Here is a 12,591-nt window from a genome sequence, read left to right as displayed (position 1 = left end):
CATACCTACTATAATCCAAATAATATTGAGCCGATCTTGCTAAAATTTGGCAGAGGTATTTTCGAGCAGTATCTGATGTCCGGTATCAAATATCATTGTTGTGGAGGGCATATTACGCATGTGAGGGACTTTAACACGAAATCGGATGAAACATATATATGGGAGCTATAGCTATACCTGAACCGATTTTCTCCAAATTTGAAGTACTTTTTTCAAGGATGAATTCAGTCGGAATTGCCAGAATTCAGTACACTTGGGTTGATATTAGCTATTTGCTGCTCCTGATATCGGTACAGCAAACCTGATATCGGATAAAGATATATATGGGAGCAATATATTTATCTGATTCGATCTCGATAAAATTTTAAATACTCATACCTGACCTACATCTGATATCTGTTACCAAAGATTATTGTTGTGGAGTGCATATTACGCATGTGAGGGACTTTAAATCCAAATCAAGGCTATCGTTAGAGCACTCCAGCATTTAAATGTGAATAAATGGTTTGTGTCTCGTAATATCGCTCGTTACCGTCGGGCTACGCTACCAGTCAAGGAAGGGAAAAACAGCAATATCAGCAGAAATGGTTCGAAAAGTAAAGAAGCAACTTGATCGAAACCCGCTTCGAAGTGGCCGAAAAATGGCTCCTGAGCTGAACATATTCCAATATTCCATTCGGAAAATATTGAAAAATGAGCTCGGGGTAAAGCCATTGAAATTCCAAAAAGTGCGAGAACTTACACCGCAACAGAAAGAAAATAGACCCAAAAGAGCTAAAGACTTGCTATTATGGCGAAAATATTCTGGAAGGTGTATTAAAGCCTTGGGCACGCAAACTTTTTGTCCGCAGTCCTTGGACATTCCAACAGGACTCAGCACCATTGCACTCAGCACGAGCCACCCAAGAATGATTACAAAATCATTTCCAGCTCACAATGGCGACCAAAATCTCCGGATACCAATCCGTTGGACTATTGTGTCTGGATTATTTGGAACGCAAGGTTGACGCTAAAAAATACCAAAGTGTCGATCACCTCAAACAAGCTCTTCGCCGGGAATTGGCCAAAATACCGCAGAGCGACATTCGGGCAGCGTGTGTGGTTTCATTGGCCGTTTGAAGGCCATAATTCGTGCCAAAGGTGACCAATTCGAACAAATCTAAACTTATTCTCAAATTTGATGCTTTTTCCGACATTTTTTGCTTTCATTCAATAAAATTAAAAAAAAAAACACCTAAAAATTATGCCGTTTGAATTTGTTGCAGTTTTTTAATCTCACCCTTTATATATGGGAGCTATAGCTATATCTGAACCGATTTTCACCAAATTTGATGTACTTGTTTCTGACTTAATTCGGTTCGATATGCCAAAATTCAGTCCATTTTGGCTGATATTGGCCATTTGGTGCACAATTAATCCGAAATCGGTTGAAGATATGTGGGATCTCTACCTAAACTTGAACTGATTTTGACCTATTTCAAGAGGATTCGTCCTTGGTCCAATACGATTGTTATCTACTGCGAGGGTTAAATGCCAAATTTGAAAACATTTCGTGGGTAAATATGATTAGGATTATCAAAATACCGAATATCGTTGGTTATGAAACTATAGGAAAACACAGACCTAAATATTCAATGTTCTGCCACCGGAGCGAGAACCCATTACGACCTTCAAATACCAATTTTTACACAAATCCGTGGAAAAATGTGGCAAAAATCATAAAAATACCGAATATCGGGTGATACCGTTATATGGGGACCATACCAAAACGTGGACCGATATATATCATTTTCATTACCAACCATCCTAGACATAATACAAATTGTTCTGCTAAAGTTAAACGCTCTACGTCAAAAAATTTGGGCTGGTTCGTGATTTCAGCAGACGGACAGACAGACAGACGGACATCGTTAATTCGACCTAAATTTTATGCTGATGATGAATATATACTTTATGGGGTATAAGACAAATATTTAGGGTTGTTACAAACGGAATGAAAAAGTCAATGTACCGCCCTTTTCAAGTTGGAGGGTATAAAAAACCAACAACTATTCTGTCAAAGTTCGAAAACAAATCGACAACTTAACTTTTTTTAACAACTTACTTAAGTATAGCATGGTGCATATTGTGTATCCATTTGAATGTTTTTTTTTGCAAGATATCATCATACCCTTCCACCGGTCCGTCAATCGGTCTTAGAATGAAAATACACTTTTCAAATATATAATACTTTGAGTGAATACTGCACCCCACAAAGATTTTCAATCAGCCTTTGAAAGGCTAACAACAAGACAAGAAAAATAGTTCTAAAAAAAAACTTTGATGAAATTTTTCAACATACACTTCTGAAGATATTATGTTGGGCGCCATTGGTTTAAATATCTGAGGCTCACTTTGGTATTTTATGAAAAGTGAGGTACTAAGTGTTTAGCTTGCATTTTATTTCTCTGGGCCTACAAAAACAAAGAAACATTTGCCCCTGTTATATACAAAATGATATGATTTTCTTGTGAGGTTCTTACGCAGGGCGCCATAATTCAATTATTTTTCCACATACACGGTTTGAACTATATTGGCTACATTTTAATTACTATTTAAGTGTTATTTTTCGGTTCTCAGAGTACATATACAACCTCTAGTTTCAATATTGAATGGAAATTACAGTATACCGCCCATCAAAAATGTCAACTAAAAAGTGTCTGTTTGAATTATTTTTTACATCACATCCTGTTTTTACTTTACATCCTGTGTATGATGTTGATGGGATCAATATGCTGCCGGTTATTGAAGTACTTGCCAGTGACAATGGGTCTTTTTATATCAGAAAATTTTCGTATTATGCTTTTTATTCCTTTGGGATGGAAAATGAAAAAAATTGAAACATTTGCCCTTGTTATATACAATATGATGTGATTTTCTTGTGAGGGTCTTACGTTGGGCGCCATTATTCAAATATTTTTCAATATACATGGTTCTATTCAAAATTCAATATTTTTAATATGTCTTCATGTTTATTTACTTATTTTCACTTTTCATCACACCACCAACCACCACCCTTTCACAATAAATTGCGCCGTTTCTTATTTTTGTGAATCAACAATTTGTAGATTGTTCACACAAAGTGGCCGAATGAGTGGAAAGAATGATGACTGAACCAATGAGAATAAATGGTGGAGTGGAGATATTATTTGGGCAAGATCTTTTTGGTGGTGGGTTTTTTTCAATTCTTTCAAAACTTCGTCAACTATAAAAGGTCAGCTGGAAATTGATGGAATGGCAGTGTTAGTTGCACAACGATTCCGACAACAACCAAAAAAATAGTTTCTCTATAAAAATTTAAGTGTTTTTGTTAAAACAAAAGCCTCCCAGCACTGGGAGGCTTAAAAATTTAAATAGTTTGGAATGAAAAAGTTTTAAAACCATTATTAACCAAAAGCAACAAAAAACAGTGTTTCGTTATACAAAATCAATAGAACTGGTAAAACGTCATCCTCAAATTCAATTGTCAGCTACACTCAACACAAATACAGAACATCGCCAAAAAAACCTCAACTCTGTGAAAGTCTTGTTATTTGGTCGTCGACTCAAGAAAATATCGCTTTGGAAGAAAGCAGAAGCAAAATTAAGTAAAACTTGCTGTTCTAAACAAAAATTAAATGGTTTCGTATCCAAATTACTGCTTTGGACTAAAACTGCGGCGTTATTTGGAAATTTCAAGATTATTTTGAACTTAAGATGCCGTTTTCTACAAAGATTCCGTTTGGCTGCCACAAAATTATTGATTCTTCGGCTTCAAACTCTGTGTAAGTATAGAATTTTTGACTATTATTTCGAACATATCTGTATTTTGTTTCTTTAAAATATAAGAGGAAATATTTTGATAGACAATCGTTCTGATTTTTTTTTTCAATAATGGTCCACTTTTTGGTATAGCACCATATACCAATACCTACAGCTTTTCAATATTTTAAAGATTTTGGTCCAAATTTTTCACAGAATTGTAAAACTGCTCATAATAATAATCTCCACATAACAGTATCTCCAAATATTGAGTATTTCAAAGGCTTTAATTCCAATTTTCAATCAAAACAGCTATTATTTAAATGAATGGATTAGTTTCTCTTTAAAACATTCAATATAGGTATAACCTTCATATAACGGATATTTCAAATTTTAGGGATTTCGAGAATTGCAAATTTGGTCGTGAATCAAGATTTCACATGGTAAAGGATATTCTACTCGTTTTTACTCTAGTTCCCTTAGAGCTATGGAATATTTCTTAAATATAACTTTTTAGTTTCAGCAGCTAAAGTTTCCTTAATACCCTCTTAACTTCTCTAAAATATTTCTTTCACCCAATTATCAAAATTAAATAAACTCACCTCAATTTTGAATTCTAGTATTTTCTACTACCTTCCCCCACTGTGTTGCCTTCAACATAATCGCTTCCGTTAGGACATGTGCTAAATGTTGTCGTTTCATTAATCCAAAAGCCCGCCAAAGTTAAATGGCAGATGTACCACCACCAAATTAAAATCCATCTGCCTTGGCGGGAAATTCAAAAAATATTTTGCAAGTCCATCTGCTTTTGTTAGCCTTTGTTCTTTCATATTTATGAGCATTTCCTTTTCAACCCCTTTTGTCAAATGGAAATGATGACAGCATTTGGCCAGTCATTTTAAAGCTTTCTGTGGCAAAAGGGTCGGAAATATTTGTCAAAGCTTCAGCGGATCAAAACAATAAATGGATGTTAAATTTGAGAGTCAAAAAAGGTCTGCGTGGCATTGTTCAGTAGTTGGGAGATGGTGGGTCAATGGGTATAAGGGATACATCTGTTTTGGGACATCTGCTATTTGTGACAACGATTTCCTATAAAGTTATTTTATTATCATCTAATACCAGACCATTACAATCCTTTATGTCTGAATATCATATTTTTCAAAGACTGTACCCAAAATATGTAACATTCGATCTTATATATATGGGATTCTAATGGACTTATGTTAGGCGCCACGGTAAAAATTCTATGACTATATTGTACGAGGAATCAGTTGTGCCTTGAGATTTTATAAAAAAACAATACCAAGCCTTTTTAGTTTTATTTTTAATAATATAAAAAATATTGAACGCTCAGCTCCCACGTTTATTATGTACTTATATTGGGCGCCAATTTTTAAATTCCTGTGACTATGTTATACGAAGAATTGGTTGTGCCTTGGCATTTTATAAAAAAAGTGCGTTACTAAGTTCTTTTTCATTGTTTATAAATTTCATTCGCCCAACCCCACGTTGGGCGCCATTACCTCCCCATTTTTAGTATAAATGAGGTCTAAACATTTTTCCTCGCGCTATTTGACCCGTTACTCATTATCCAACTTCATCTCATTCCAAATGTTGGGTAAGACATTCAAGTGACTCTGTTTGGCTGTTTTTCTTCTACAAAGCTCCACCGTTAACTAGCCACACAGTTGCCTAGCAGCGAATTTTAATTGAATCTGATTATGTTTTAAATCTTATTTTGGAGAGTGTCATAGACTATAGCAAGTGGGTTACTATGAATTTTTTGCCTGTAAATTTTCTTCATCTGGGTTACGTTGGGCGCCATTCATGATTATAGAGTTCCAGAAACTGCACAAAGTATGAAACAACGTTCTTTTTATCGCTTATTACTTTTCTTCATTGGGCGCCATTCGTGACTGTAAAAAAGAAAATAATGAAGCACCTCTGGGAACAGGAAGTAAGGTATTGCTTAGCATTCACTACCCTTCGCTTTTGAAAATCATAACATTAGGCACGATCTTGGATCTCCATTCGAATGACGAATATGTTTTGGAACTTGCCGCTGTCAAAACTTCGTTGCTTTTAATGTAGTCTTCCTAAATAAGATTCTGACTCTGTTGGCTAAAAGCATCCGCAGGTCAATTGTAGCCTCTCGAGAGTGCCTAAAGCATTATCGTTGTTTGAAGAGATAGAAGAGGTAAAGATATCACTACCTAAAGCATTAACGTTGCTAGAAAAGATTACTTCCTCATTTCTCTAAAGTGACTGCATGAACTTCGGAAAATTTCTAACCAAGCTCATTCTTCTTCCTTCTTGGTCCCGTTAAGCCTTAAGCTTAAGTGATGGGACAATCGAAAATTCTTGCCACCTTATAACCTCATGACTAGTTAGACGTACGATTGCAATATTTTGTCTGTCTATCTCTCAATCCAGTAGGAAATAGCAAACCCCAACTCTTTCAGATCTTTTTTGTTTATTTTCTAATAGAAAATAATATTTTAAGTTCTAGTCTGACGTTGGGCGCCATTGTATTTAAATCACCGCAAATGAACGAAAAGAGGCGTAATTACTTGTTATGCTGGGTACAATTGGACTCTGTTATGTCGGCGATCGCAATATTCTATATGGTTTAGAACGCCTTTGATTTGAGAACATTACATCTGACAACTGGCAACCCAGTAGGACATAAAAAACTCCCAAATGAAACTCCTTACATTCTTTTTGCTTTTCACAAATTTAAAGAATACCTTAACGTGAGGGCCAACGTTGGGCGCCATTGTTCATTTTATTTAAGAAATTGCAAAATTTTTATAAGAGGTTTTCGTTCTGTCGTTAACGGCTGGACTTTCTTAGATTGACTATCCAAATATTCGGCCAGGGCAGAATCTTTTAAATTTCGAAACATTGAACTCTCAGGTGGCAAGTTGGGCGCCATTATAAATTGTGTTTGAGAAATTTAAAAACATGGAAAAGAGGAGTAATCAATTAGGTATTGCACACGTTGGTCACCATTGAAAATTATATTTAAGGGATTTGAGAACATGGAAAGGAGGTGTAAGGAATTTGAGAAGATTAAAAGTATCCTATAAAACACTTTTCGTGTGCCAGAAATATCTGGCTCTTCTAGGCTTCTGCGATTTGGAAAAGTAAGTGGAACTTTTTCAGTTTATTTTTAGATTTTTTTTGTATATTAAACAGTACGACACCAGACAGTACGGCACCAGACATTTGGCTCCATTGTAAATTGTATTCGAGTATTTTGTTCTGCTGGGAACGATTAGGCTCTTTCTGGCAGGATGTCGTAGATTTAGAAACAGTATAATTTGATCATCTCCATTCTCTATCCGCAAAACATGTGGGAGACTCAAACTCCCAAAAAATCGAACACATGTAAGTTCTTTCTGGCCTCTTTTATGTTTGCGAATTGTACACAATCTGGGACCCACTTTGGGCGCCATTATTAATAGTATTCAAGACATTGTTGAAGATCAAAAAAGGGTAGTGCTTAGTTGCTCGATAGAATTGTCAAGAAGTATTTTTGTATAAAACTAGAGAGCTTGACCATATTCTCTCTCTCCCCCTCTCTCCATCTCTCTCAATAATGTAATCATTATGCCTTCTTCTAAGTGTTTTTGGATAGTAAGCAATATTATACGATCCCGGTTTCATGTTGGGCACCATTGTAAATTGTATTTTTATTGCTACCATTTCTTATCTTTTTTTAAAACTACGATTTGTCTGTCACTGAAATTAGTTGTCGTTTCGTAGTATAGATCTTGTGGTCATTCGAAATGTAAAAATACATTCAAATATGTTACTGAAAAAAACCCTTGTTTCGCTAATTTTTGGCCACATCAACTTAAGTTGAACTTTACTTCGATATTCAATATATTGAATTTTTAATATATATTTCTGTGATTTTTTTTTAATATGCGGCTCCAAAAATTTTTTTCTACTATTATTTCAATTTTATTTCTGGAAAATATGTTATTTTTTATATTTAACCTCTTCTTTTTACAGAATGTACAAACGATGTCCTGAACTAAAAACCCTTCTCCGGATCATTTGCAAGGATTTTGGCAAATAGTTTGATATTAGAAAGAATTTATGAAGTTGCTCAAATTAAAAAAATCTCCATCAACCCCCTAAAAATACCAAAACAAAAATTACACCAACAATATCTGAATATGGTAACCCAAGAAATGAGTATATTTTCAAAAAAAAAAAAAAAAAAAAAAAAAAAAAAAAATTTACAATTAAAAAAAATATTGTATTCCAAATTTTGTAATACAAATTGTAATGCAAAAATTCCTAAAATCCAAGTAACTGGGCCAACCCAAAACAAGCCTTGTTATGATGTTATACTCCAGACTAAATTCCCAATTTGTTAAACCAAATAAAGCCTTAATTTTTTTTTCTTCAAATAATATTTATTATTACTTTGATTTTTATAAACTTTTAAAAATCTTATAAATATTTCACAATTTAAAACAAATTATTAGTATTGTTGTATCTGGCTTTAAATATATGTATAATAAGAGTAGTTTGTTTTACTTTCAATATTTGATTTTAAATTTCAAATTCTATTTTTCCTAAATATTTTTCTAAATCATAATGAATTTATGTTTCTTATTCCAAAACTATATCTTTTTCCAAATCTATATACTATACCTTCTTAATCGTGATGTCATAATTAAAGGGAAAATTTAAAAGAAAACTCCAAATGTAATATTCCGAAAAATATTTTTCCATTGGCATAGATGGTCCACAGGATATGAAAATCTTTAAACGCCAAATTTGTTTAAATTTTAAACAAAATATTTATTATCTGTTGGACCCATTTGAAGTATTTGGATATTGAATTAATACCATGTCTGCACTTTTCAAAACGATAACTGGTACATTTTTTATTTTAAAACTGATTTCGATTTCAAATTCCGGTAATTATGATATCACTTATTTTCATCTTTTACAAATTATATTCTTTATATCTCCATTCTCCTCCTAGCATAAGTGTTATTTCAATACTTTCAAATTCAAATATCCTTTAATAACATTTTTCACAAAAAAAAAAAAAATGAAAATCATAAAAAGCCTCGATTTTTTATCAAAAACTTTTAAAATATATATTTAACTGTTAAATTTCAAAACATAATCTTAAATATTTCTCCTACAAAAATTCATTACAAATTATAATTTTCTTAAATCAAACATTTTTAAAACAATATCATATTTATAGAGATTCTCTCCCATCTTTATATATTTCACTGTCCAAAAATATGATTCTCTATTCTTTTATTCTAGTTTAAGATTCGAATTTATTTAATTTTAGTTTTCCATTTTAATTAAAATTATATTATTTTTAAATTTCAAATCCAATGAGGGTCACTTCAAAAAGGCAAATATTTTAAATACAAAATTACGTTTTTACACACATCAGGAAGAAACAGAAATCTTAAGGTCCTAAATACGAGTTAAATATTTCAAATTTCAAAATTTGAATTAAGTCGAATATAAGTGCGTGTGAAATCAATTTACCATTTTCCAAACCAACCCATTCCGATACAGAATCAAACATTATTTTTTTTATTTTTTTTGTTTCATTTTAATTTTATAACAAATTTGATTTTCAGTTGCAATTAAAATTTTTAATTTTTTATTTGAGATTTCAGTGTTCTTCATATTTATTTTCAAAAATTTTATGATATTAATTTGGGATTTAAAAATATAAAATTTTGTTTCAATATTTTTTCATTATTTTTATTTGAGATTTCAAACATAAAATTTATTTTAAAAAATTTAATTTTATTTCTTATTTAATAATTTTCAAAAACCTTTTAATTTTGAGTTTTTATATTTTGTTATTAAATTTTATTTTTATTTTTATTTTTATTTTTAAAAAATTATAATTTTTCCCAAAACCATTTTTGATGGTATTTTTTTTGTCTTTTTGATGGTGACTACTGGCCTTACAATAAATTACTGTCATTTTAATAATTCCCCCCAAAAAAAATCCTATTTTAAATGTATTTAATTTAAAATTTTTATTTTAAAAATACTTAATTTTTTAATTATAATTTTCATTTTAATTTATTTTTTATATTAACTTTTACTTTAATTACATTTTAATTTTAAATTTATAATTTTTTATTGTATAATTTCCAAAAATCATATGAATATTTTTTATAATTTCCTTTGTTTTTGTGATATTTTTAAAATTCATTTTATTTTAAATAAAATAAACATTTATCATTAACATTACATATTTTTGTTTTCTTTTATTTTGTTTCTTTTATTTTGGTTTTTATTTGTTTTTCGTTTTGTGATTTTGATTTGTGCCTTAAAAAGAAGTGTGAATTCACTTCGTGGATCAGGATTTCGTTCGTTCGTTTTGTTTTGTTTAGTTAGGTCGTTTCATAATTAATTTATTAAACTTTGATATTATTTTCAGTCAAATATTTGTTGCACCGACATTTTTCTGGCGTTTTGCGGGTACTGTTTTTATTAGAAAATATATCCTTCGTGTGAATGTTTCATTAAGTTACTAGTAATTTATTTTATTTAACTTTTTTATTATTTTCTTTTAACATTTTATAATTATTTTTATTATTTTTATTATTTTTTTTTCTGTTTTTTTTATTTATATTCTTAACTTTTTCCTAAAAAAATATTTTTTATTATTTCATTGTTTTATTTATATTGTCTCTTGTCTACTTAATATCAAAGCAATCTTCTATTAATTTTTATTTCTTAATAATATTGTTTATAATTTAATTTATATACATTTATTTTCTAAAACTTTTATATATATTTTATTTTCTTACTTTTTCAAGTCTACGGATATTGTTTTTGATTAAAAAATACAAACTTAGTGTGAATATCTCATTAAGTTACTATCAATTAATTTTATTTAAATATGATTTATTTTATTTTAATTTTTTATGATTATTCTTTTTTGTTTTTTATTTATTTATTTCTGAAAGCTTTTTCTAAAAATTCCTTTTTTATAGTTTCATTGCCTTATTTATATTGTCTATTGTCTACTTAATTTCAAAGAAAACTTCTATTAATTTATGTTTCATAATATTTTTTATTTATAATATAAATTACATATTTTTTATTCTAATAGTTTTATATTTATTTTATTTTATTACTTTAAAAACTTATATTAAAAAAAAAAACTTTTTTTTACTTCCCAACTTACATATCATGTAAAATTATTTTCTTTTTTTATTTTTCAACTTTTCTGTATTTATTTTTTTATTTTGTTTTTTTTATAATAACATAAAAAACAAAATAAAAAAATGGATTTTTGGATTTTTATTAAATTTTATATAAAATTGATATATTTTAAAAATTAATTTTTCGAGTCACTTTTCACATTTACTTTTTGATTACATTTAATTTTTTTTCTTATTATTTAATTTTTAAACATTATATATTAATTTTAATTTTGTTGTTTTTCTTTTCTTCTTTTATTAATGTATAATTTATTGTATTTGACGTTTTTTTAACTGTTTTTATTTTATTTTATTAATTTACTTTACTATTTTTTTTTTGTATTAATTTACTTTACTATTTTATTTTTTTAATTTTTTATTGTTTTTTTTATTATTTTTTTTTTGATTTTTCTTTAAAAATAAAATTTTTTAATATATGATAAATAACATTTTTTTGGCATTTTGATTTATGTATAAAATTGTCCAAATGAAAAATATTTAAATCATTTCGGTGGTTTAAATATTATTATGTTTATTATTATTTTAATTATCTGATTTTTAATTTTTATTTGTTGTTTTTGTGTATTTCTATCAACATTTGATTGTATTATTATTTTTCCAAACAAAATATTTTTCTTTAAAAACATAATTTAATTAACAAAGACTGAACAACATTAAAGAAAAAAAAAATCCTTTATGTTGTTCAGTCTTTGTTTATAGTTTTATATTTTATATATTAATATTATTATTTTAATTACATAATATTTTTATTTAATATTCTTTTTTATTTTTTACTATTTTTTGTTTTCAAATTATTTTTTTATTATGTTTTTAGTTCTTTTGTATTTTTTTTTACTTAAGTTCTAAGTTATTTTATTTTAAGTTTCTTTAACTGTTTTTATAATATTTTATAATGAGATATTATTTATTTGGTTATTATTTTGTTTATTTGTTTTTTCCTTATTTATTTGATTATTATTTTATTTTATAATGATATATAATTTTTGGTTTATTTTATTTTATTTTATTTTTCTTAATAGACTTGATTAATTTTTAAATCGTTTATATTATAATTTTGTATTGTTTTTGTTAAAAATAACAACATTTTGATTTATTTTTCTACAAAAATTTTACTTATCTTCAAAACAGCTCTTTTTAATTTTTTCTTAATTTTTAATATTTTGCATGTTGATTTAATTCTAAAATATTATTTTTCAAACATTATTTTAAATGTTTTAAATATTACTATGTTTATATATTTTTTTTAATTACCCATTTTTTCCATTTTACATTGGTCATTTTGGTGTGGTTTTTAACATTCCATTCCTTTTTACATTTAAGAATTTTAAAATTGAATTAAAATTTATTTTTTTTACAAACAAATTAATTTTTTTGTTGGGTTTGTTAAGTCTATCCTTTCCTTTCTTGATTTTTCAACTATAATTATTTTAATTTAAATTAACATTTAATTTAATAATGTTTAATTATTATTTTATTTTTAAACGATGTCTGATTCTTTTATTATATTTTTTTCTGTTTTTGCTGTTTCCAATCTATTTTATAAAGAGGTATTATTTACATTGTTTATTTA

General features: G+C 28.3%; 1 protein-coding gene across 1 annotated transcript in view; it reads left to right on the top strand.

Annotated features, from left to right (window-relative positions):
* Positions 1-3,262: 3,262 nt before the first annotated feature.
* Positions 3,263-12,591, top strand: part of LOC131806392 (uncharacterized) — a 33,872-nt gene continuing 24,543 nt past the window's right edge. The window contains exon 1 of the mRNA XM_059130448.1: positions 3,263-3,803. Coding sequence (XP_058986431.1) covers positions 3,736-3,803 — 68 coding nt within the window. The 5' untranslated portion in view covers positions 3,263-3,735. The remainder of the gene's footprint in view (positions 3,804-12,591) is intronic.

Source organism: Musca domestica, unplaced genomic scaffold (assembly GCF_030504385.1).
Source record: "Musca domestica strain aabys unplaced genomic scaffold, Musca_domestica.polishedcontigs.V.1.1 75, whole genome shotgun sequence".
Taxonomy (NCBI): Eukaryota; Metazoa; Arthropoda; class Insecta; order Diptera; family Muscidae; genus Musca; species Musca domestica.
This window is presented reverse-complemented; position numbering and strand designations above follow the sequence as displayed.